This window comes from Heterocephalus glaber, unplaced genomic scaffold, assembly GCF_053883595.1.
Source record: "Heterocephalus glaber isolate CG9 unplaced genomic scaffold, H.glaber_assembly_v1.0 deba00001429, whole genome shotgun sequence".
NCBI lineage: Eukaryota > Metazoa > Chordata > Mammalia > Rodentia > Bathyergidae > Heterocephalus > Heterocephalus glaber.
The window spans coordinates 12,855,704-12,882,930 of record NW_028258294.1 but is presented as its reverse complement, the minus strand read 5'-3'; the positions used below and the strand labels follow the sequence as shown (position 1 = coordinate 12,882,930).

At 39.4% G+C, this 27,227-nt stretch overlaps 1 protein-coding gene across 3 annotated transcripts in view; it reads left to right on the top strand.

Annotated features, from left to right (window-relative positions):
- The first annotated feature begins 784 nt into the window (after positions 1 to 784).
- Positions 785 to 27,227, top strand: part of Maml2 (mastermind like transcriptional coactivator 2) — a 356,733-nt gene continuing 330,290 nt past the window's right edge. Inside the window, exon 1 of one of the 3 annotated variants that reach the window (XM_004838079.3) lies at positions 785 to 2,635. In XM_004838079.3, coding sequence (XP_004838136.1) covers positions 2,123 to 2,635 — 513 coding nt within the window. In that variant the 5' untranslated portion in view covers positions 785 to 2,122. The remainder of the gene's footprint in view (positions 2,636 to 27,227) is intronic. The other 2 variants (XM_004838078.3, XM_087212111.1) reach the window with 2 other exon arrangements.

The following is a 27,227-nucleotide window of genomic DNA, read 5'->3' as shown; positions in this document are numbered from 1 at the left end:
AGGCAGGGTCATCTGAAGATGGGGGGGGCCAAGGTTGTTTGTAAGAGGTCTACTCTGTGTTGTTAAACTTGGAACTCATCTGGTTTGTACTGATTTTCTTCGTTGTGCTGTATAAGTAAACCAGACAACTATGGATAAGACAAACTTTTGTTCAACATGAGCAATCTTGAATTTTCTAAGAAAAACCCTTTCTTCTAAAACTAGTATTGACAATTTCATCATCCTCATAAAATATTTATCCCAGTTGATTTGCTTGTGACCACTCACATTGACTTACCCAGAGACATACACAGAGGCAGACTGACCTTTAGGAAATAACAACGATGTTCCCTTCTCTCCATGCTCATCCCAAACACATATTGGCCAATTTCCTCACTATATTGATGAACATTTCCTTAGCGCTCACCCAGCTCTCACTAGAGTGCTCAGGGTGTCATTTACAGCATATTGAAAAATGAAAACGATATCCTGGGTGTGGGGCATAACGTTGGTCTGAAAGGGAAAATACATTCCCTGGCTGGGAATTTCTTAAACATTTAGAGCTGGTGAAGTAGTTGCATAGACGTTGGGGAATTTCCCCTTTCTTCCCCGCATAGCCAAGTCCGCGGCTGAGCTGAACGAGGGCGGCTGCGATGTACTGGTTTTGGGATTTACCTCTTCAACCACTGGGAGGCCCTCTGCGTTCCCCTTTCCCCGGTGCCTGGCTGCGATTACTCACACGAGCAGTGGCACCAGCCTTCCACCAGGGAGCCTCGAGAGAGCTCTCCCGCCCTCCCCCGCCCCCCCCCCCATCTGCAGCTTGCTGGCTCTCTCTTTCTCCCTCTCTGTCTCACTCTCTCTCTCTCCCTCTCCTATCCGAGCACAATGAAAGCCTCTGTATCGCCGTGACTCCGGGCGGGAGCCAGTGTCAGCAAGCGGCTAACAGAGGAGAAAGAGAAAGGAAAATACAAGCTACTTTTTTTTTTTTTCATCTATAAAGCGGAGCAATACAAGCGATAGAATCACATTGCTTATTGCGAGTCCAGACCCTCAGATCCACTGGCTGGGGATGGAATGTACAAAAGTGGACAGAAAAGTGGCTGGACATGACTCGGTGCAATTTGCTGGAAGTTTGTAAGTTTGACCATCGTTTGTAAATTACTCTCGGAAGAGTTTGTCTCTCTTGATACTGTATTAGAAAAGAGCCGGGGGGTGAGGAATAGAAACGTAAGCGGGAAAGAAAAAAATGTGTTGAAGGATCTCTCTCAGAGGCTAGCCACTTCAGATTGCTTTCATTTAAGGCTAGGAAACCTTAGAGGGAATAAGGATTTTACCGGTGATTGGATTAGCTGAAGAAAAAATCACGGTCCCAAAGTCCAATTACTGACATTGTTAAGGATTGAAAAGCTGTCTCCTTTTGGGAGAAGACCACATCCTACAGTACCCCCAGGAAGAGAAAACACCGGAGCAAAGGGAAAGGGAGAAAAATCAAAAGCCAAAAGACGGTCACCCTTGATTTTTGTACAGTTTGAACATTGACTTCAAAAACGTTCTGAAACAGCACTGGTTTTTGTTTTGTTTTTTTTAAAACGTGAGAAAAAGTAAAGGCTGCTGGTTACATAGACCAGTAGAAATGTTTCTTTACAGAAGCATTCTCACAAAGAATCTTCCGAAATAACTAGGTGAGGGAGAGTCCAGCTCTCTGTTAATACCTCTCTCAATTCCTTTTGCTGTGTGTTCCTGCCTCTTGCTTGGCAATCCCTGAATTCCTGAACTAACCCCCAGATCATGTGTTTACAACGTGCCTAGTGGCTCTGGTCAGCTTGTTGGGGGGGTGGGGGGAATCCACCAACTCTGTCCAACTTCTCCAGAGCTGTCAAATCCAATTAGAGTAAGTTGATCAGGGTTTGTTTCCAACTTATCCTCTCCAAATGGTATCTATTCTTTCTCCCCACCCTTTTTTTTTTAACTAACTCCCCTCCCCCACACCTTCTGCACTGCTCCCCTCAACCTCTGAAGACCTCTATTCATGTGGCCCTGAACACTGAGCTCACATTGTCAAAAACAGATTTGCCTGCCATAGCCAGCAGTAGCATCTTTCCACCTCACCATCTCAGAGGCAGCAATCATCGTGTCCAGTAGGATGGGGGACACAGCGCCCCCGCAGGCCTCCGCAGGAGGGCTGGGGGGGGCCTCTGGGGCGGGGCTCCTTGGAGGGGGCTCAGTCACCCCTAGAGTGCACAGTGCTATCGTGGAGCGCCTGAGGGCTCGGATTGCCGTCTGCCGCCAGCACCACCTGAGCTGTGAAGGACGCTATGAACGTGGTAGGGCCGAGAGCTCAGACCGCGAAAGGGAGAGCACCTTGCAGCTCCTGAGCCTTGTACAGCACGGCCAGGGGGCAAGGAAGGCTGGCAAACACACGAAGGCCACCACCACTGCTGTCACCACCACCGCCCCTCCACCACCCCCTGCTGCCCCTGCCACGGCCTCCCAGGCAGCAGCAACAGCAGCCCCACCGCCCCCACCGGACTATCACCACCACCACCAGCAGCATCTGCTGAGCGGTAGCAATAATGGTGGCAGTGGTGGGATAAATGGAGAGCAGCAGCCACCAGCATCAACCCCAGGGGACCAGAGGAACTCAGCCCTGATTGCGGTAAGGCACATGGTTTTGTCATGATTCTGGCTTTGGTCGCGTGGCCTTTTGTGAAGTCAGAGGTTGTCTTGGCCTAATGAAGAATGGATGGTGGTAAAAGATGACCAAGATGTCCCAGACTACCTCAAAGGCCATTGGATGTGATGTCTGTGTGGTTTTATACTCTTACACATCAAATTCACTGGTGCCCATGTATGGGTATTCCTTAACTGATAAGAGGTTCTCAGGGGAGTCGACACCTTATAGAAGAAGGGCTTGGAAGGCCCTCTCTCGAGTATCCTCTTGGTTTGACTAACCTGCTCTGAGTAGGCCCAACTACCTATTCTTCAACCAGAAAGCATTTATCAGCTCAGCTGACCTGTATCAAAGCCTTTGCCTTTACCCTATTCCCCTTTCTTCCCCCTTCCCCCTTTAAAGTGTCCCTTCTCCTGGGGTTAACAGAACACAAATAGTGCTCTGTAACACAGAGCAAGTGCCTTTAGTGTCTCCTTAGTCAAAAGATCGGGGAAAATATCCCAAAGATACAATTGACAACAAGTTTATTAAGTTGCCTCATCTCTGATTTCTTGTAGACTCCAGCATCCCTCAGTCACATCTAACTTGTTTACTAGACATTTCTGCAAGTAGTGCTAACACAGAGCATTCATGAAAATGGGCAGGCACAAAGGCTAGCTATACAGTTATCATCCTAGGAAATACCTTGTCTCTAACCGCTGCTGGTGACTGCATCAAACCCAAAAGTTGTGATTAAGTTTCTGACTGGAAGTGCTTTCTCAGAGGCACAGACATGCCCCACCCAGAGGGAGTATCCCTTGAATCATTGATTTTTTGTGCCAGTTCTGGTCAGGTGATTTTTTGCCTGCTGTGTGCTGACTTCCTCCAAGCTGCTTGGTCAGTGCCCTTTGGGCAGAACGTTGTAACCCTTCCCTAAAGCCTGCAGGCTTTTCCTTTAAGTTCCAAGGAGCTCCTAAAGTTCTGAGTTTGTTTGCATCATAGCTGTGTTTCCACTAGCCAGCCCTGATGAAAGACAGAACAAGAAATGGCCATGAAAGCCCAAAAGTACTCAGAAGGCCCAAAGGAAAGGATGGTGCTATGTCAAACTTTTTTTCCCAAAGGTCTTGAAAATGAGCTGTAAGCATCAACCAGCCCCCAAGATGCTTCTTTCTGGCTCTCTCTTATCTCCCTGCCGTGGGTCTGTGATGGTGACCTTTCCAGGAAGCTCTGAGGGCCAGGTTGCTGCTCTTTTCCTCAGCCATACACACATTTTGCTTAGAATGCCTAGAACTACAAATCCTTGAACCCAGCTCCAAGTGAAAATTAACTACCAAGAATTAAACTCCCCAGTGTTTAGTGTTTTATCCGTGAATGCGTAAAATTGCCCTCTGGGGTTATATTGGAGGTTCAAGGCCTAATTTCTTTTCTCTGCCACCTGCTACATCCCTACTTCTCCTTGGAATTCCCTAGCAGAGCAGTTGGAGTTTGTTTTGTAAAAGAGAGAAGAAAAAGAGCAAAAAGAATTGCTCCAATGGTGAGAAGAATGAAGTTTGTATGTATCTGTGTGTCACCAGCATCTGCAGCCAAAAGTAGCTAAATGCCTTGATTGTCCCCAGTAATTTATAATCTGTCTGCAAGTCTCCCAATAATACAGCTTTGTGTGCCTCAGTCTCCTGAAAGTGTTTCTGCAGATCAGACAGAGAGAAAAGCCTCCAGCCCAGCCCTGAATAGGGAAGGCTGATTTCTGCCCTGGGTGCCAACACTGGTGGGGTTGTGAAGGGACCACAGTGTGAGCTTTTCCTAGGGGCTTCATCCCAGCTTCTGCCAGAAAAGTGGTATGTCCACCCATGGCCTTGTTTTTTCTTTTGTTCTACTTGGAAGTAGAATGAGGCTGTCTCTTTTTCTAGAGTGTTTCAGGATGAGAAATGGAACCAACTTCAGTGGTTATTATGTGTTTACAGTAGTAATATCATGCTGTCAGGGGAAGTGAGGAAACAGTGTCTTCCCTTACTCCACTGCATACTTAAAGCTATAGAAGCCAAAAAGTGTCTGCTCTGCCACCACTGGTCTCAGAGGGAATCTCTTTTCTCCCTTATACCCACCAACCATCTCCTAAAATGTTCGTTTGGAAGAACTCCCTGAGTGTAATGATGATGTGAGAAAGTTGATGTAATTTAGGAAGAAAAGGACAGCTTATTTCTAACAGTTGTCCTTCACCACAAATGTGTGAGGTTCCAAGGGTTGATTGACCTCATTTGATTATTGGAAATTCCCTCTCCATTTTGTCTTCAAAATTTGGCTCTTTGTTACTGCGTGATGTAAGTGCTGTGTTAACCTGATAACATTGTGTCCAAAGGGAGGCCTGGGCATCTGGGAGTGATTCACTACACTCACTGCTCTGCCAGGTCTCATTTTACTAGGCTTCTCTCATTTGCAGATGCTGTTGGCATAAAAGGGCCTTTGCTCAGACAAGATGTCAGAATTCTTTCTTAATTTTATTGCTACTGTGTCCATAACCAGATTTATGTGGTCTGTATATGCTGAATGTATCACTTTAATAGTTAATTTGTATGCCAAAAGTGGCCATAAATGTCCTTTGGACAAAGGGAAAGAATATTGATCATCTAAAATCATATGCGTGTTGTGTCTTCAGACAAAAAAACTCTGCATCCCTCATACCTTCTAGTACACTACTAATGTAGAGAGGATATTTGCTGAATGAAGGAGAAAGGGCAACTTCTGTTCAGGGAGATTGTGTTGACTTTGAGGAGTGTTCTACTGAAAAGAATATATTGTATCTGAATCCTTTCAGTAGCCTAAGTTTCAAGAATGATGCAAGAATAACCTCTAATTCTGTCCACATTGAAAGCCTAATTCTACAGCCCTTACTCAGCCAGTTTCTTCATTTAGCTCAAGTGCAAGTTCAGGGGAAGCCCCACGGCTGCAAAGACTGCAAGAACACAGCCTTTTAAAGTGCTGAGATTGTATAGAGCTTCGAGCAGATCTACATTTCTAACACTTAGACTTCAGGCACTAAATCATTTTCTGGTGAAGTATGTTTGAATCTTTGAATGAACTGTGAAACTCAATAATTGCTGGTCCATGGAACAGTAAAGTTAGAGCTTCATGGTACATTATTAATCTTTCCCTTGTGCCTGAGACAAGCTTTTTTTTCTTTTGCATAGATTGTGTTGCTAGAATGAGTAGATAAGTGGTTCCTAGTCATCTTTGGCTTCAGATTATCTTTTCTCTAATGAGGTGTGAAAGAAAGAAAGCAGATCAGACAAGGAGCCTGTATCCCCTTGTTTTATGCTTGCTTGATCACTAACCAGCTAGGTGACCTAGGACAAGTCACCTAGATGTCATCTATAAAACAGAGAGAACTATAATGCTTCCCTAGGTTGTTGAGCAAAGCAAATGAGTGTGTTTCTGAATAAGCTTTAGAAAAATCAAAGCACTGAAGAAATGCAAGGTATCACTACTAGTGTTACTAATAATAAATTACTAAACAATGAATACTAATTCCAGTTTTTCCAGGGATTAAAATTATACTCAGCTTTCAGTTGTCTGTTTGAAATGGTGAAATAGCTCTTTTTGTAAATAGAGGGATTGGTATTTTAAATTTAGGGCTGTCAAGATAAGACTGAGATATTGATGTACTTAAGTGTTCATGAAGTCCCAGGAAATTCTATTTAAAATGTGCAATGCTGCAAAAGTCTTGGGTGTATTTGAATGCATGTCCTCTACAAGCCTATTGCATAGACCTCAGAAACTTTTGAAAGGTGTGTCCTCCCAGAGTGTCTTAGGAATATTAGAAAAGTTGTTTACACAAATGACATGGGAAAGTTAAATATTTTGTCAACAACAGTCTAAATGTTAATTGTTAGCTTAAGAAAGTCAAACAAGTTAAATCATTGCCAGAGTTCCCTGGTGATTTTTAACTGATAATAATCAAGTTTCCAAGAGACAACTAAAAATTTGAGAGCTATAAATGGGGGACCAGATTTGGGTTTCTATAGCTGTCTACATGATAAATGTCCTCCCTAAGACAATGATAGGCATGTTTACATTATTTATGTATGTAACCATAATTTCCTTAAGAACTGACCTATTTTTGTTCTGTCTTCTAGAATAAAGTAATAAAGGGAGAATTCTTATCTATCCAGTACCTTACCAATTCTTTCAAGTATCATAAATGTAAGAACTCACAAAGACAAGAGTTTAAGTGAAGAGAGAAAGTTAACAGTGTAATAGTTTATCAAAAATTTGGGCTGAGGATGTGGCTCAGTGGTAGACCACAGGCCTAGCTTTGCCAGGCCCTGGGTTCAATGCCCAGCACCACCACCAAAAAAAAACATAAGGCAGAAAACATGCCATGGCAGCAAGGTGGTATTCTCATGAAAACCAAGATGTCTTTGCTTATTTAGATATTTGTTTATAGAGGCCACATTGCCACCTTATTTCTTTGAAATACTGTCACTGCTAAGTGATGGTCATCAATTTTTTCTAAATCTTAAATTTTAATGGCTTCCCTATGCCTTCCCTATCATTTTTAAAAATCATGATGTTTAAACATAGATTTTCAAATGTTCTTAGACATAGCAATTAAATATGACTAGAAGAGTGGCCATGATTAGCTGTTTTGTTTTTCTTACTGTTCTGTGTTTGTTTTTATTACTGTTTGTGTGTGCTCTTCGCATTATTATTTAATTTCAAGAAGCCAAGAAGGAAACCTGAAAAAAATACAGTTCTGCTACACAAGAAAGATAACCTTCTTGAATGGATACTACTACTTCCCTGTCCTTTAGTCCACTGTCTTACATCTGTTCATGTTCATAGGCAAGGCCATGTTGAGTGAACACAGTTGTAATCTTTTCCTTCTACATGTTCATGCTTGTTTTCCTCATACTTCAGCAGGTTCTGTGGGAAAATAAGGGAAAACACTGCTAAAGATATATTCCCTGCTTCCTTTCAGTCCAGTAGAGAAATCAAGACCACCTCAGCAAAGTACTACCAAAGTCCTAACCAGGTAGAATAGACCAAAACTTATAGGGAAAAAAAAAACAGAAGAGAGGAACAAATATTTATTAATCTCTAGAATGTGTACAACACTTTTATTACATACTTTATGTCAAGCCAGCACAAACCAGGTAAGTAGGCAGCATTTATTCCATTTTACAAATAAGGACGCTGAGGCTTAGTGATAAAGTATATGGAAGAATTTAAAGCATAGATTTCATACTTAGACCCCCATTCAGTTACATACTTTACACTTCTTGCTGCATGTTTTGGGGAATTTTTTTTTCTTTTTGGCATAAGTATCTTCCTTTGTAAAGGAAAGTGAATGCTATTTGACGAGCAGTCAGCATGGTTTTTGAAAGTCAGTAGTTTCCCAAAACATAAGTACCATTAATAGTTAGTAGGAAAGAGATTAACTCCAGGCCAGGGAAAGCTTTATGAAGAATGTGGATCACAGCAGAGCCTGGGAGTGGAGAGAAAAGGGTAGAGTGGGGGCATGGTGTCTGGTCTTGTGAGTGGTGTGAAACTAACTGTTGGGGGAAAGAGTGAATCCTGACTGATAATGTGGTTGGGTGTAAGTAGTGAGGAGGACAACAAATGGAGCTGATGCCCATCCAGTAGGGCCTGAGGGTCTGACAAGAGCAAACCAGGAGCTCTGGTAAATGGTGGAGCAAGAAAGGCTCAGAGGACTCAGAAGCTATGAAGTAATAATAATCCTTCATGCACTTGAAGACAAGTGGTACATTTCCCCTCCAGCAGCCTCTTCTCAGAGCGCATTTCCTAAGTGTTCTGTACTACCTATCTCCAAGTCCCTTGAGCTGCTTAATGCTTTGCTATTTACACACTTCTCTCATCCATGATGAGTTATATACAGCATGACATGGCCTTTGGCACTGAAAAGGAATGGTTTTAAAAGCACACTAGCTAAAGACAGAAGAGAAACTACAAGCAGCAGCATCAGAGCTACCTCTTTGCTTAGCTCATTGGGACTTTTCAGTGCTGCAGAATGGCCCCACTGATAAAAGTGTACTCTCTTACTGTGTAAACTGATCTTCCCCACAAATGAGATTGCTTTTATACCAACTTGGATAATGTCTTTTTGTTTTAAAAAATTATGAGCAAAAATTTATGACAAACTGTGATTCCAGATGGCCATTGAGACTGACTTACTTGCTTTTAATACAGATGTTTTGCAGATCTTTTTTTTTTTTTCTGGTACTGGGGACCAAACTTGGGACCTCGCTCTTGTGAGGCAGGTGCATTGACACTGAGCTAAATCCCCAGCCCTACAAATCTTTTTCTTGTCATAAGGTTCCATTAGATATTGCGTAGGACTCAACTAGGAGTTAAATTTCCCTCATTTGGTCCTTGTTTACAAGATACATTAAAAGGAATTTTATGAAATAGATGGCAAAGGAGAAAAACCAGCAACTCCTTGCCTCCCTGATTCATGGGATGATGCTGGGATGCTGCCATAACTAACAGGGTATCTACTGAGCTTTGACCTTTTCCTACACATCTTAGGGACAGATGTGAGAGAATAAATGCTACTCTACTTCCTTATAGGGGACATGAAGAGAAAAGTTTATATATTCTTCAGAGGCCTGAGGACAGCTAAAGAGCCAGTCCCTATTGCAGCAAAATTAATTTAAAAAGTGACAATGAATATGAGTAAATAATAATATTGACACACTCTACAGTTCTCCATGGGTCGTAATGGTTTTAGCAAGTATTTGGGAATGACATATCAAGATTATGGACATGGGTGCTTTTTAGAGTTTATGGAAATTATTCAATTCAATAAATAGTCAATTCAATAAATTGTACTTCATGTACTGTGCTAGGAATAGACTGATGAACAATTTAGTATACTTTTTGCTTTCTTACAATTTATACTCTAAAAGGAGTGTGGATGTGGTTGGAAATAGATGTGTTAAATTGGCTTATGGAAGAGGAAAGACAGTAGAAAATTAAGAAGAGCATGGGGGTATGGGGTGAGAAGATCAGGTTTTAAATCTCAGCATTACCATTTAATAGCTATGTCTTCTTGGATGAGCCAGTCAAATTCTCTTGCCTCAGTTTCCCCAACTGAAAACCAGAATGGTAGTAACAGAGCTTAATTTGGAAAAATGTTTCTTCTTAGGGTTGTTGATTAAATGAGTAAATTTCCTGGCTCTTTGTAAAGTCTTAATAAATTTTAGCTGTTGTTATTTATGTGAGAAGTGATACACTTGAATCACCCAACCCAAGAGTCTATCTCCATAAGTATATCATTTCATGTGATGATATGAACATGGCTTTTCTCTTTTAGTGAAACTGTTTAGTGAAGGATACAATATCCAATTTTCATCAAAGGTTTAACATAAAGATGCCATCTAGAATAGACTTACATGTCTCTGGTCTGAATTAAATATTATCTTTCTTGAAAATAGGACTGATTAATATCCTTTCCTAGGAGTCGCAACATGGAAGTTGCCTGGAGTGTCTCCTTGACTCCCTACTTCTAGATTACAATCTGGGTTTACATTCAGTCACCCAACAAATGTTTCCTTAGTGGGTATGTGACAACTTTAAACTATCTATGAAAAATTAGAATCATTAGAAGTGAATAACCCAAATGTATCAATTTAATTAAATTATTAATTCAAATTAAGGAATGAATCTCAAGTGAATCTGGTCACAGTGTGACAAAAGGCTAGAAGCTCTCTATGGTGGAGAGTAATCACTTAACTTTATGCATCTGCTAGTGAACAGGAAACACAAAATTGCTGTCTTCCCAAACTTGACCAAAAGCATATTGAAAATTTCATGCCTTAGTGTGGTTCTTGGCTAGGCATCTCTTCTTTGCTCAGTCAGTACCTCCCAAAGTGTGACTTGTCATTAGAAACATGAAGATGTTGCCAAGCCTTCAAAGCAAGTTTTAGTGATAATTCTTCATCAAAAGCCTAATATTTTTGTGAAGAAGTGACAGGATTAAAATAAGAATAGTCCTTGTTTTGGTGGATTATATTTGAGCACAGGTGGACTTGGTGTTTCTAATTCAGCAAAAAATGTGGTCAAAATTTTGTTTGTTTGTTTATTCCCCACCATTTCAACTTTGATCTACCCTGGTCTCTTTCTCACATGGGTAATAATGGTTAGGAAGAATTAAGTCAAACCCATTGGGGTTTGTTTTGTTTCATTTTGTTTGTAATGGTCTTATTTCCTGAGTCATTGTGCCAGGCTCAACATTAATATGGAATTATTGTTGTTGCTTTTAAAATTCTCTTTTGTCAGAAATGTGGCTGAGTTACATTAGGATTTTATCCAGCACACTAAGAACTCTCACGCATGTGAAGCCCAATGCCTTGAACTTCTCTTTCTGCAACAGGATTGTTTTCAGGTAGTTCTGATGGATTTGAACAGAAAGTTAATTACGTATCTTAAAAAAAAAAACAAATTAGGGCCAAAGTCTCCCACAACTGCTAATAACTACAGGAGTCTGTTGGATACAAAGTGTAATCTCTTAAAGTCATGGTAACCAGGGTGTAAGATGTGGCTTAATTGAATACATTGGATACTATACTGTGTCATTGGAATGATGATTGCCATACTTAAGTATAAACTGCTCATTTCTGGAGGTCTCTGGAGTCTAAATTATATAAAAATACAAACCTTCTCTAGCTAAGCAGCTGAGAAATCAAGTTTTTTGTTGCTACCGTTGTTCTCCTAAATGGACTGATACCCGCTAAACTGGCTAAGGCTTGCACATTTGATTGCCACACAGCACCGTGTAATTTCAGACAGCAAAGAGTATGTACTAGTGGTATTATCCCATTTGGTTGTTTTACAGAAGTGCTGAGAAAGTGCAGAGTGCAAACATAAAAGTAAACAGGAAAGTACAGCAGTCCTTCTGAAAGAAACATCAGACAGACAAAAGCCTAGCAGTTTGGATCCAATTCCTGTAACCACTGCACCAAAAAGAGCTTCCTTTTCTAGCTTAGATTCTTTGCATGTGGATCTGTTTGCAAGCTCAGTCCCCCAGAGAGATTCTGAGCTGTCTTTGTGCTAAATTAAACATTAGTTTTCTCCTTGGGAACCTGATCTTTCATAGAGTAGGCAACAATATCTTTCTGAGAGAGCTCCCAGCTAAGCATTTCCCTCAGGAAGACACTGGCTTAGGAGCCTTTTCACCTCTGCTGTCTGCTTAGCTGATGTGAGTGTATGTTGCATGGGAATTGTTTTGTCTAACTAGGTCTAGAAGCCCTTACAGCAAAGACTTGCACTTTAATCCTTGGTATAAGGCTGCCTTATGCTGCCTTAGCATATAACAAATGAAAATGGTCAGAGTAGCCCCCAGATGATGTAGAATTACAACCACACATGGGAAGGAATTTCTTTCTGTCCCTGTTTCCCAAATTTTTTATTCACAGCAATAAAAGACAGTGTGTTAAAAAATAGAAGTCATCTCATTTCTAGCCTTCTCTTCATGTCTATCCTGTCCAACCCCTTAAGGGTCAGTTCATACTCACTAAAAATAGGCCATGATTCTACAATTTATGGAGTTGTAGGAGCCCTTAGAGAACAAACAGACCCAACTCTCTTTTCATAGATGAAGAAATTACAGCACATTTTTTTTAAAAAAGAAAAAAATCTCTCCAAGATCTCATAGCTAGGAATAGAACCCAAGTTTTCTCACATCTCTTCCAAGTTATACAAAGTAGTACTTTTATAATGGGATTTTAATAAAGCTATCTTAAAAAGAGAGACCAGTTGGGATTTTTATTAAATTTTTGATAATAAGAAGAATAAGGAATTTAGAATGTATGATAGGTTACTTTTTAATTAATTGCAACAATTTCTCCTATCTCCTATACCTTTTTTAATGCAACATTGACACACATCTCATAAAAAAGTGATAGTTCTTTTGAATCTTGAATGAATTTGATTTAGTCTAAATGATAGTATGCAGCAAATATGACATTTTGCTACCTCTTAGGAGGACTTTATGAAACTCCCTTGGAACACTGACCCAAGACCATGTAAGGAAGGTAAGACCACCCAGAGGGTGTGCATCTGCATACAGAGAACCTTGACCCAGCACCACTGTCCATGCATGACCAGCTAGTCTCCACCTCAGTGCAGCCCCAGCAGCAAGCTCAGATGTAACTGGCAGAGAAATGGATAAACAGCAGAATTATAAGATATTGCATTATTATTTTATTTTTTAAATTTTATTTCATGTATATTTTCTATTGTTACATGTTTGCCCTATATAATGATTACATTGCTCTTGGGGAGCTGGCCCATGTACAAAACACATCTTTGATTTAAGCCACTATTTGGGGGGTGGCTTGTAAAGATAGCAAAGATTAACTGAGGCAGAGCTGGAAAACTTGTTTATCATGGAAAATGGCTTTAATTCTTTAGCTATGTTACCTTGGGTGAGTTACTAGACATCTTTGAGCCTTGATTTCTGCTTCTCAGGATAATAGTTACCATCTCAGAAGGTTGTGGGGATTAAATTAGATGATACATGAAAGAGCCTGACATGTCATCAAACAAATGCTGGAGTTTAACAAACATTAGTTTCCTTATTTTCTCCTTTGTCTCTTGTCATTGTGTTATAATTCGAGCTGCCCCTTCGTCATCTCACTTTTGCTTTTGGTGCATCAACATTCTCCTAGGCTTCCCCAGCTCATTATTCCTCTGAACAATTTATTCTTTCTTCCCTATTGGATGCTGCCCTGGTGCTATCATTCCTCCTAACTACCAAATTTCCAGCATTCTTGTTACACTCCAGGGAACACATCTGCCTTGGGTAGTCTAGCCTTAAAATAGAAAAGGGTTAACCTCATAAAGATGTCACTCCCCTTGTACTGTTATGCTGCCCTTGGGAGGGTCAAACAGCATAGCAAATACATATGGGCAATATAATTGCATTCGATCTTCTCGCTCACAGAAGACTTTGTTAGCTAGTACAGTGTACAGGGAACAAGTAAGAGTATTCCATCTTGAAGAGTGCTGATTCTAAATTCTTTCTCTCTTTATATTTGTTTCTTTTGTTTTTTGGTAGGAAATTACTCTAAGTGTGTTGTTTCCATTATATGTGAATAATATGTGAATAAACAAAGAAGGAGTGATATAGTAATACTATATTTAATTTATTATTTATTAGTGATTTTACATGAGGCATTGTCCTGGGAATTGAATGTTGAGGGCTGTGATTCTAATAGTTGTGCAATTTAATCAAGGGCTTTACTTTCTTTCTTGCAAAAACAATAAGGAGCACTTGGGGAGTGGTTTGGATCACCTCCGAGCCCTCTTTTGGTATGGTACACTATGAATAGTTTCCTGATCTTTTGCTTTTGTTTCTTGTATTTCAGTCTCTCCTTAAATATATCTTTTGAGGAAGAATGAAAAAGAGAAGTGACAAGTATGGGAATATTTTGGTTTTTTTTAAAAAAAAAAAATACTGATGCAAAGAGTCTGAAGCAATCTTGGGCATGAGACCTAGCCATGGCAGAAGAGGGCAGAGCCCAGGCATATTATTGCTTAGCAATTTTCCTAGAAGTCATGAATAAATCATTCCATATCTGACTCTATGGGGGAGGGGCTAGGGTTCCAGTGTGAGAAACACAGCTGTAGGAGTACAATTTGATTCATTATATTTATTTTTACAGGAAAAGTTGATTTTTCCCCAAATCTTATTAGCTACATTTGCAACATTTTTGCAAGGTAAACATAATTCCCAAGTAAGTCCCCTTGTAAAATAATTACATGAACATAATATATCAAATGAAAGGTAAAATATTCCTATAGAACGTTTTTTGCTTAGGAATTGACTAGTGTTTCAGATATATATAGTGTATTAGTCTCTCCATGTGTCTCTTTCTTTCATAGATACACAGCAATTGAAAAGTACAGATTGATGGATGGGATTTTATATGTGTCACCACTTCACTTTGTAAATATGTTTCCGCTTTAAAGGGGAACTATGAAAGAAAGTCAGAGAAAGAGTCCTGGGGGAGGGGAATTCAATCTACTGCCTTTTTTTTTTTTCTTATCACTAAAACCCTAAGCAGAGAGTGTAATCACCTATTTCCCAAGGGCAGCCCTAAGCCCTTAAACTCAGCTCTGTTTAGAGATTTAATAGAAGTGGAAAAAGAAAAAATACACAGGACCTGCTTCCGACACACCAACAAAGGAAAATATTCCTAAATAAATATTAAATAAAGAAAATTTCTTAACACAAACCACTTCTTCCATACCTCTAAATGCAGTTGGAACACAACTCTTCAAGTTGCATCTTTTTGACTTCTGGAGTCTTGAAGGTCTTTGGATCATGTTTTAAACTCCACACCAGCCATGTGCATTTTCCTTAACAAAGCCAGGTGCAAGTAGCATGAAACCAAAAGGGTCATTTTGTCATGGTTGTCATTTTATGTTGTTTTAAAAGGTAGAAAAACTCAGTTTCATTTTCTGTTAGGTTGGAGCCATAGGGATACTGACAATTTTTTCAGTTATTTCTAAACACCTTGGAATATCTCTTGTTAAGATTTTCAGATGTAAATATCTTGGTACCATGCTATACAACATGGCTTTTCTTTTTTAAATACTAAAATAAAGTAAAGTTGCTTTTCTTTCCCATCTCACACATGGTTTTGTTAACCATGATTGTTTTTTTTCTTTGTTTTGGTATCGGGGATTGAACTCAGGTCCTTGTGCTTGTAAGGCAGGCGGCAGAACCACTGAGCTAAATCCCCAGCCCTCTGCTCTGATTGTTTTTAGTATATATGGATACAAGCTGGTTTCACAGGTGACTTTTCAGGGAAAATAAGAAATGAAGAAGTATATTAAAGAGTATTTTAAGAAAATTGCTCCAGCAAACAAACGTCTGACAATTAACAGATAGTAGGAAAAAGAACATTATGTTACAATGGTAAGTGTAGAATGACAGAAAACCTCCATTCTGGCCCCAGCTTTAACAGGGTGACTTGGAGCTAGTCACTCTCCTTTGTTTTTCCATTTTTCCATCTGCAACCCAAAAGGATTGGGTTCTCTGGCACTGTGTTTCGGTGGATTATTCTTGTCATTTGGGATTCAGCTCAAATATCATCTCCTGAAGAGACCTCTCTCACCGCACTAACTAGAGTAGACACACATATCTTCTCTCCCCAGTCCCTACATTACTTTGTCCTATTACTGGTTTTTTTAATAACTTTTATCACTATCTGAATTTATGTTGATTTCTAATTTATTCGTACATTTTCTCTATCTCCCTCACTGAAATGTAATCTCCATGAGATCAAGAAACTTGTTTGTTCACCACACATATCCCAAGCCTTTAGCAGTTCTTAGCACATTTGGGGCATACAATATTTATTGAGTCAATGACAAAATCAGTGGCTTTTAAACTAGATAAGCCTTAGAAGCCTTTCAAGGATGGGGTAGGAAAGAAAGAGTTAATTATGCATTTTACAATGTGCATGCTGGCCTTAGTGTGATTAAAAACAGATTCCAGTGAAAAACTTCAAGTACTAAATAATCTCTTAAAATTCTTCCCAGGTTAAAATTCTAAAGCCCAATCTTTTATGAGAGGAAAATGTTGATCCAAAGGAAAAGGATGATGGAGTAGATGTTGCAGATGTTGAGTGGCTACTACATGCTGGGCCTACAGGAGAGACCTAGTACTTGCTTGATGAACTTTACATTTTAATGAAAAAGAGACAGAGAAGAAACAAATAAAGGAACAAGATAAATGTAACTAATGATACAATGCATAGCTCCTTTTTTCTTATTTATTGTGACTGATTAAAGATTGATTTGGGTTAATTAAAAGAAAGCAAATCTGGGAAGCAGACTAGAAAGTTTGAACTAAGAACCATGAACAAATGTCTACACTCCAAGTTGTGGTCCCTCCAACCCTGGACGTCTGGCTGCACAGTGGTCTTTCTGGCCCAAGCTGTGTGTTCCTTTAGCCTATGTGTGAAATGCTGACTCTGGTGCTTTATAAAAGAAGGTGATCACATCTGCATCTTCTGTTCCTTGGAGATATTGTAATCATTTTGTTAGAAGTCATTGAGATTTGGGAATTAAAGAAAAGCTTCTGAAAACTACCTTCTGTGGAGAATATCATTCTTCTTTAGAAATAAAAACAGAGGTCTAAGGTATAGTTGTTTAGCATGCACAAGGCCCTGTGTTCCATTGACAGGAGAGTAACAAAAAATGGAAAAAGAAAATAAATGACTAGATAGCATCAAGGCCACAAGGAGACAGAAGCATTAAAGGCATAGCTTATTGTCTGGAAGTAGGCAGAAGAAGATAATGGCCATTACAATAATGTCTTACATGTACCTGAACCATATAGTGCCCACAGAAACCCTGTATTGTCAATAAGCTACCAATATAGCTATTTGTATTTTACGAAGGAGAAACAGACTTGAGAAGCCAAGGGATAATATTTTTTGAATAGCACATTTTCAGAGTATGGAGTATGTACATATGCATTATATTAGTATGTTTACTGGGGTGTTATTAGTCCGATATTAGAGCCATGTAGGGAGAGATGCAAACCTGTCTATTTTAACTCCCCTAGTGAGCATTATTCCACACTTGGCCAGCTTGGTCCTGTGCAGAGCACACAATTGGCAAGTTGAGTGGCTGGGCCCCAAATCTCTAACTACATTTGCAACTAGATGGGGACATTGAATTCTTGTGCTCCCAGAAGTTCACCCACACATAATTGGAAGCAATGAGTCTACTAAAAAGAATGGCAATCATGAATGGAATGAGGATGTCAGACACCGAGGCCACTCTAGAATAAAGGAGGCTGAAAACAGAAACTCTTGGTTTTTCCTTGTAATCTATAAGAAAACTTGGTAATTTATAAGAAAACAAAGCAAGGTGAGAAAACATTTTATGAAAACCCAAACTTTGCTATCTATATTTCTTGTGACTCTCAGCAGCCAACTGGGGGATCTGGGAGAAAGACTTAACAAGGTCATTATGAAGAGAAACTTGATCTTGAGTGAAAGAAGCAGAGTCTTCTGTGGAACAAAGATTGATTTCTAAGTTTTTCTTCTTATTGTTGCTTATTTTGGAATGAATATCTCAGATGGGACTTAAGGGAGAAATCTGCAGCTCTTTGCTGAAAAGTGATATTTAATCCATTTCAGGACCAAGTGAAGAATATATTTTTAAGCCAATGAGTATTTTTTTATTACCTATAGAAAATTTAGAAGATCATACTTAATGAGAGTTTTCTTCAGGGTCTAGATGTACTTTATTTATCTTTGTATTTCTAGGGTATATAGTAGTGTCAGATTGCTAGTAAGCAAGCTTTCGGTACATAGTGAACTACACTGTGGCAAGTATCAAGCATGAATTTTTAAAGAATCATATCCTTTATAATTTTGTAATTAAATATACTATGCACCAAATGTGATACACTGATCTTCAAGGCATCCTTTTGATTCAGCACATGTGAAAAAAAATCACATTTACTAAATGTTTAATATGTCTGGCATTGTTTTTAAAATGTTTGCTCATACTCTTATAATTACATTATGAAATTATTCCCATTTGACAGATAAGGAACTTGAGGCTTGAGCTGAAGTAACATGCCCAGGTCAAACGGATAAGGGGTGGAGTGAAAAATTGAACAGAGGTCCAAGGATTTAGCTCAGTGGCACCTCGCCTGCCTTGCAAGCACAAGGTCCTGAGTTTGATCCCTGGTATCAAAAAAAAACAAAGAAAAGAAAAAAGAAAAAAATTGAACAGAGAAGGCTGATGACAGTACCAATGCTTCTAATCAATATTTCATATTGCATATAGGAGAAGATAATCACTCAAGTATCATCAGACTTCAGGCCTGAGTTTGGAAGCCAAGTGCAACAGAACATTTGAAAGTTAATGACAGTTATACCTAACTAGTCATCTAAGCTGCATATGAAATTCAGAATGAATGCCTGGGGGCCACAGATTAGTCTTTAAGGCAGTTGCCAATTTTTAAAATGTTTGAACATGTAGAGTCTGTGAATGACAAATGTGTTTCAGCTTGTGTTCCAGGATAGGCTTTAGTAGCCACCTGGAGAACCATATGGAGGTTTCCAAGGTGATACTCAAATTCAATGGGAAAGACAATCTTGCTGGTTCATTATCAACCTCTGGCCTTTGGGGATCATAGAAGAGAGCCAAGCTGACAGTCCCCGGGATGGATTCTTTAGGATTGGGAATCCAGACCTGGAGTGTCTTCAATATAGATTCTTGATGAAATCTTAATTCTTACGGAGAAATGAATCAGGATTGATCATGCTAGGAGTGAGCCTAATATCCACTTGTAGAATAAACTTGGGTTTAAATAAGTGAAATAACTGAATGGTAAGTGCCTTGAAGACAAGTTTCTAGAAGACATGACAACCTCTCTCCCTCTGAGAGGACAGATGAAATTTTTTCCACTATTTTACAAAATGTAGTGTGAATTCAACTTCATTGTAGTCAGACTACTCTCACTAAGCCTCTCTCATATGGAAGTTCTTGAGATGCCATCACTGGTGTGTATTCTAAAGGAAATCCTCTTTAGGTAGAAACTGCCACAGAGGCAGTAAAATTATGAAAATGGTAACCAAAATTTAAATATGATCAATGAACTTTCTTTTTTTCTTTCTTTCTTTTTTTTTTTTGGTACCAGGGATTGAACTTGGGTCCTTGAGCTTGCACAGCAGGTGGTGAAACCACTGAGCTAAATCCCCAGCCCTGATCAATGAACTTTCTTTAGGGAATCAATCTTGTTATAAGCAGCAGTAAAACTTTTTTTTTTTTTTATTTGATACCTGGGATCGAACTCAGGACCTTCCGCTTGCGAGGCAGGCAGTGGAACCACTGAGCTAAATCCCCGGCCAGTAAAACATTTTTAAAGCAAATATACCTTGAAATGTTTTATCTAAGTCCAATCCTAGACACTTGGAATGGAGAAGTAAATAAGATAATCTCCATGATTTCACAGTGTTTTCTCTCTCTTTTTTATCAGTAGCCTCTTTGGGGGGGGGGGGTACTGGGGATCAAACTCAGGCCCTTGCACTTGCCCAGCAGGTGGCAAAACCACTGAGCTAAATCCCCAGGCCAGTAGCCTCTTTTTATGCTAACAGTGTCTTGAGTTTGTGAGTTCTCTCAATTGACCACACACTCCTGTGTAGTGGCATGTATATGTTTTCAGTGTGGACATGTTCCATAGTTTTGTGAGATACTCTAACCGTTCCAGGGACTAAAAATTTGAAGCCTAAGGGTGTGGTGAGAAGAATCCACTGAAACTAGGAGCAGTGTAATTCTTTGCTCTACATAGAGCATTTGGCTCCAGGAGATCCGAATATTTCCTGTGTGTGTGTGTGTGTGTGTGTGTGTGTGTGTGTTCAGTCTAGTTTCTGGAATCTGAACGGAAAGCAAACCTAGCTTTCTTCATGCCTAACATATTTCCTTAACCTTGGATTTCTGTTATCTATTCTTCTATCTATCTAGGCATTTTCTTTTTCTTTCTTTCTTTTTCCTTTTGTTTTTTTTTTTTTTAGAAGGCAAGAAATTCTCAGGTAGCAGCTCAACTCTTCTCATTCTTTTTTGTAGTTTAGTTTTGAGTCCAGGCCAGTATTTTTTTCTCTTTCACTGTGTTTTTAAATGACTTCTGGTTTTTAGCCCCCTACCCTACCTTGACCTCTAATTTGAAATTTATGAGTCTGTGTCATTGTGGGTAACTTCTTGGTGAAAAGGAGAAAGCTAGATTAGAGCTATGTCTTGGGGATTTTCATAGTCACACTGACTCTTTATTATTAGCTGAGCACTCCAAGCTGCTAGAGTTCCTATTTTGGCAGTGGACCATCAAACACCCTATTTTTAAGAGACTTTAACTTAGTTGTAAACATGTGCTGTGTGACTGGGAGCTTATTTTCTTTACTCATATTTACCAAAAGTGGGTTAGCTGTTGAAAAGTTGTTATGATCAAAATAAAATAAAATAAAAGCTCAGCCTCCAGGGTTATTTTTCCACTCATCTAACTCAAAATTGTGCGTGACTATTAAAGAAATTTCATATTTAGTTGCTAATTTGATGGTCCAGTCATATTGCCAATTTGAGGGGAGGAAGAAGTGGAACTGCTGGTTCATTTTACTACGACAAATGTTCATCAAAATACATGAACAGAATAATGTTTACTGTACATATTTACATGATTGACCCAAACTGCTCAAAAAAGTCAGTCCAGTTTACTGCATAAATTGTTTAGGCTTTTAAAATCTATATTTAGAATTAAAACGTTCTACACACATATTTCTTGTGCACTCTAAATTCGGGAGACCTCATTAGCCCCATTAGGAGAACATAAATACTATCCCAAAGTCTTGGCTCATGCATCTACTGATGAACTATTTGTCTGAGGACCTTAAACAAATATTATACAGAAAGGAAAGAGTATCACAAATATATCTATTTCTTTGATCTCTGGAAGGAATTTAAGCCAGTGTAACAAAACACATCTTAATCTTTTGAGGAGATTGTGATTTACAGCCTTAAAACAGTAGCTTTAGGAATTTAAATGTTAAAAAGGAGAGGTCAAACTTTGATATTTTCCTCTTGTGATTTAAGACTCTGAAAGTAATATTAGACAAATTCTTGAACTTCATCACAGGGTTTAGCATTTCATAAAACTTTGAGCAGTAGAGTAGGGCATCCATGCATGGAGACTGGCACATTTATAGGGTGGGCAGTGTGTGTGTGTGTGTGTGTGTGTGTGTGTGTGTGTGAGAGTAGGGGTCATGAGCCCAGTAGGCAGCCATGTGTTGTTCATGTACGTGGGCCTAGAAGCTCTCTGCCTAGATGGTGTGTCCTTTTTGCATGGATCCCTTTTGAAGACATCTTACCTCAGTGTTGGTTTTACTCCTCAGGTAACAAGTTTTTTTCCTCTACACATCTGAGGCAGATAAGCACTAACACTGCTCTTGCACATGGTTTCCACATGTTTTCCCTCTTTCCAAAATGGCTGGCTCAGAACACATTCCCTCTCATGGTCCTTGTCATGTAATATGTTGTCTTACTTCCTTGTTCCCTGGTCAGGCTTTTAAATCACTCTCCTCCTTAAGCGCTTCCAAAGACAAGAATGTTCTAGTTGTAGCTGGTATTTGTTTGCTGCAAACAGTGCCTAGTTGGTTTTCCAGGCATGAGAAATGCAGACACATAAACACACATAACACACACACACACACACACACACACACACACACGTACTTCACAAAATCTTCCTGTCCTTGTATGCTTAAAGTAATAATGAATTGAAGACTATGACTATACATACATATGGAAATTGACAAGATTGTCTCCATGCCAGCAGAAAGTTAGTAAGGAAAGGGGGTAAACACAGCCCAGCCTCTAAGTGAAAATTGTCCCTTCTGTTACTCCTGGCAGTTTGATATGCTCAGAGATGAGGCCAGATGTTCTGCCAGTCCTCTTTAGAGTCAACACAATGTGCTTCCTCTTTGAGTTATCCTAAGCTTGGGTATACCACAAGGCCAGAGAATGATCCTCAGAATTATACTCTTCAGTCCACTGAACAGAGTTGCTTTGGGGTTGTGGTGATACTTCTAAGTGTTACCTTTTCTAATGACTCCCTTCTCTTAGGGTCCTGGTGTATTATCAAGCCACTGAATACTTCATTGTTAGGTTTGCTGGAACATTAATTGGCTGGTGACATAAACCAGTCAGTATAACAAGGAGTTAATTCCACTTCATTTCCTTCTTACCTTTGTTGAGTTACAAGTAGATATATCCTAATTCATAAAACCCCTTTGGTGGAAAAAGCATTATAGTCTTGTCTGGTTTAAATATCTCTTGTGATCTTGGGCATCATACAAGATCCTTAGTGCTTCCACAGGACAAACTAGAACACTGATGAATGTCCCTTGAATGATGTTTTGAATAAGGTACCACTGTATGTTCTTTGCTTGATTTAGAAAAATCTCAGATGACTCCTGAATGGTAGCTTTCTATATGTATGAGCTGTGATATGCTCGTTGGCTTCATGGTACTTATCACAATCTGAAAATGACCAAATGGTATTATTTTATGGATTATGGTATTTTCTTCACTATAGAATTTAAGGTGGTTTTTTGGTTTTTGTTTTTTTTTTTGGTACCTGGGATTGAACTCGGGACCTTGTGCTTGAGAGGCAGGCGATGGAACCACTGAGCTAAATCCCCGGCCCTAGAATTTAAGTTTTAAAAAAATAAAATAGAATCAAAATTATTTTAATGTTTGCAAGAGGATTTTTCCTAAAAGTTCGAAGAATGTCTCTTTACTCCTTTGGAGAAATTTTTTTTCAAAAGTTAGATTTTAGTTGCCATGTAACAAGATGACAAAATTAGTTAATTGTATCAATTATCTATTCCTGCATAACACATTACTCAAAAATTTAGCAACTACAAACAATAAACATTTGTTATCCCACATAATTTTGGGGGATTAGAAATTCAAGAGCTGTTTAGCTAGGTGATGCTAGCTTGGGATCTCATATTGGCTGGGGCTACAGTTACCTCAAAGCTCCGTTGAGAACATAGGATCTGATTCCAAGTTCACTCACATGGTTGTTGGCAGGAGATTTCAGTTTCTCACTGGCTGGAGGCCAGAGGCCTCAGTTCCTTCCTGTGTTGGGCTCTGCACAGGCTTAGTGTCCTCAAGTCACGGCAGCTGGCTTTCCCCAGAGACAGTGATTCAAGAAGGAGAGCCTAGTGCAGGACCCACAGGGTTTAAAACTAACCTCAGAAGTGACAAACCTTCTCTTCTATTCTGTTGGTCATATAGACCAAACCTGAGAGTGGACCAAAACTGTAGGAGTGGACTACACAAAGATGTGAGTGAATACCAGGAAGCAGGTTGATTGGAGGCCATCTTGGAAGCTGTTTAACACATTAATGAATAGACATTTGCAAAGATCCTGATTATTATGTCCTCTACTATGATATAAATTAAGGAAGGTTATGCCACTGATTATCCTGAAATTTGGTCATTCTTTCATTTCAGCTATAAACTAGGCACTGTTTGAAACACCTAGGATATATCAGAGAATAAAACAAAGATCTTCACCCTGAAAGTCTTACATTTTGTTTTCTGCTTTTCATATAACAAATCCCATAGGCTGTGTAGTTAGGGTAAGTATATGGACCTTAAACCATTTATTTCAGACTTGCCTTGCCTTTGACCAGCTTTAGCAGGAAAGAGTAGTTACTTTCTTTATCTGTGAGAGTAAAAATGGACTTTTTAGAAAGATGTCACAACACTATCTCTCTAGCAACTGCAATCTTTAGTCAGTTAACTTTTTAAAGTGATTGTTTCTCTTTGATGGCTAATGTGAGGAAATTAAGAAATAAGAATTACTTAAGAATTAAGGGAAGTGAAGCACATTACTTAAGAAATACAGCATAGGAGTTAGACCATCCTGTATTTGAGTCATAACTTTTCTACTTACTTGTTTTGTTTTGGTTTTTTTGGTACCAGGCATCGAACTTGGGTCCTTGAGCTTGCTAGGCAGGCAGTGAAACCACTGAGCTAAATCCCCAGCCCTCTACTTACTTCTTACTATTGACCTTGGGCATGTTATTTGACTCATCCAGGCCTGTTTTGTCATCTTAAAAATGGTGATAACAATAGCATCTTTCATGGAAGTGTAAGCAACAAAAGATGTAAAATACTTATCATAGGAGACAGCATTCAATTTTATCTGCCTTTTCTTCTTTTGGACTGCATCTGTGTACTCATTCATTACCAAGACTCTACCAAAGTTGCTATCAGAATGACTTCCAAGTTTAACCCAAAATGTGTAAGACAATAAGAGGCATAACTTTATTTCCAAAGCAACCTCCCATTCTCTGTCAATTGCCAGAGATATGACTGCCCTAGAGTTTATGTGGGAAGAATAACCCAATCTGGGGTACACAGATGGTGTCTTTTGATTTATCAACAGTTTACCAGTTAGATATATAATAATGCTCTCAATATCCACCTGATGAATTCCTGCTTAAGTTATTTGTATTGAATATGCTATGCTAGTAAGTCATCAATTTGGAGTGGAACTTGGAGAAGAAAGATGTGTATGCCCTGGGATTTCTGTCTCATTCAGTCAGTCTTGGGCACCTGAGCTAGGAACCCCCTGATTTTCCTCAGCCCAGCACTGATCAGGTAGCTGCTCCCTGCCACAAAGGTACTGGCTTTTCCTAGAAGACTACAGCCCTGTTCTTAGTCTTTCTGTCATTTTCTTTTGTGGAGTAATATCAGAGAAACTGACAGTGAGAGGGGAGGAACTCTAGATACCACTGTCAGTCTCCGAAAGATATAAAAATTCAATCGGTGGTATGTCTTATTAGAGGGGGTGCACATAGTTCTTGAAGACAGTTGGTATTTGAAGCTCTCTATACCTCATATACCCCCATAATTTGCATGGCCTCCACTGGGAATGAGGTGTGCACATGGGTAATGTATAATCCCTTGAGCCATCTAAAGAAACAAACAAAAGTGACTAATTTCTAGGCAGTCATGGGCTCTGGATTAGTTAAAATTAAAGACATTGTCAAGATGCAGGAGGTGGAAAGGGCTAGAGAAAGGGGAACAGATGCTTTGGAGTCAGATTAACCTGACCCACTGGTTGGCTCTGGGACCTCAAGAGATGGTATTTCTTAACCTAGGCAAATTTACTCATGTACAAAATGAAAATAATACCTACCTGTGAGATTGAGTATATAAAACATGTAACACTTGATAGATTTTTTTAAATTCCCAGGACACATGACTTTTTCTTTTTTACCAATTCTCTAAATTAGTCAAGTTAAGACATCACACTTTTTCTTAGAAGATATTTACAACTTCTAAAGTTTTGGCTCTCAAACATTACTGTGCATGGTAGTCATGGAAATATATTAGAATACTGACCTCCACCTATAGAAGCTCTAGGTCAGAAGACATGGACAAGGATCCACATGAGAGGTTTCTAGGCCACATGTGGAAACCCAGGTTTTATGGTGACTCACAATCTTAGGAGATATAAAGCCACCTTGGCTTAAACATTTTACGTATTTGTGTAGGTCAGAGGTGAAGTACATTCTTTTAGTTTTGAAGACAACTGCACCATAAATGTTGCAGGGCTAACCATGATTTTGGTGGCTTCTGGGTGCTTTAGAAGGCACCAAAGAAGAGACTCACAAAGATGCATCTTTCATGGAAAGATGCATTTCCATGGAAACTCTGTCAGCTTCACATGTGACCTGAATGGAAAGATTGCCTGCTTTCTACAGGTGCTGTTTTAGAATGCAAGCAGGAACAGGGAACCTAGGAATATCTGTGAAATGCAAGCCTGAAGTTGAAGGACAAGTAAAACCAGAAGGCTTGGGAAGATAATGAATGCAAAGACACAGAGTCCTTAATTCTTCAATGATAGTGAATGTTCACAAGGTGTGAAGGAGCAGAAGAGGAGTTGAACTGTCTGACCTATGAGCTGCTGGATCATTTTCTCAATTTCATTTCCAAGTCACAACCTGAATGCCCTGTCTGGGCCCCACCCTTTCTTGTTACAGACCCCCTCTGCACTCAGCTAGCAATAGCCATCTAACTCATCTCCCTTTGGTAAAACACTCTTTTGCCACCTTCTACATACATGGTACTATGAGTACAATGAATGGGGTCAGGCATTGCCAGCTACACTCTGGGGGTTAAAATCTGTCTGGCTGAGAACTTTCTTCATTAGTGCACCTCTAGAACTGAGGAAAAGGGTCCAAGTTGTTGAAATTAGATCAGGGACCTCATATTATAGATCTCAGAAGTGTCCTATTATATTCAGACTGAAACTCTACATTGGCACTCTGTTTTGAGTAGGACAATTGCTTGATTTTCTTCAATTGTGGCTGCTGTGACATCAGCTTCCGAGTTCATAGTGCTGACTTTGTTTGCCCTCTGGCGCATAGTCTGGACCACAATGGGCTGGAATGAGGCCCTGCCTACCCCTGCCACTTCCATGGCATCTTCTGTGGACCCATTTGAGACAAGGCTATTTCTGCAGCAAATTTGTATTCTTGGTACAAAATGAGTCTACATTATCTTCTAAACTGAATAATGGAACAGTACTTGACTCAAGGCAGGAATTTGGGAGACATCTTGGAAAGGGATAAAAAGTTGAAATAATCTTCCCATTGCCCAGTCTCCCTGTGTTTTAGGCTATCTTATCAGGAGTTGAAACAAAGAAAAGGAGATAGCAATGCTGCTGTGTAAAATGCTTATTATACCTCATAGATATGGCACTGGTCACCAACCCACAGGAAGGATGTTGTTATTGTCTGGGAGTGGGTGAGGCCTCATGAAAAAATCTGTGGTATGAGGAAATATTAAACAAGCTGGTCTTGTTCTTATTAGGAAGGGAGGAGTATCAAGATGACTGAAAATCTTTTTAAACTTCCACTCAGTGATAGATGTTGTCTTTAAAATACTCAAAACAAAAACAAAAACAAAAACAAAAAAATCAAAGTTGACTGTGGCAGAGCCTAACAGGCCACAGGCTTCTAAACAGCATCTGTAGGGC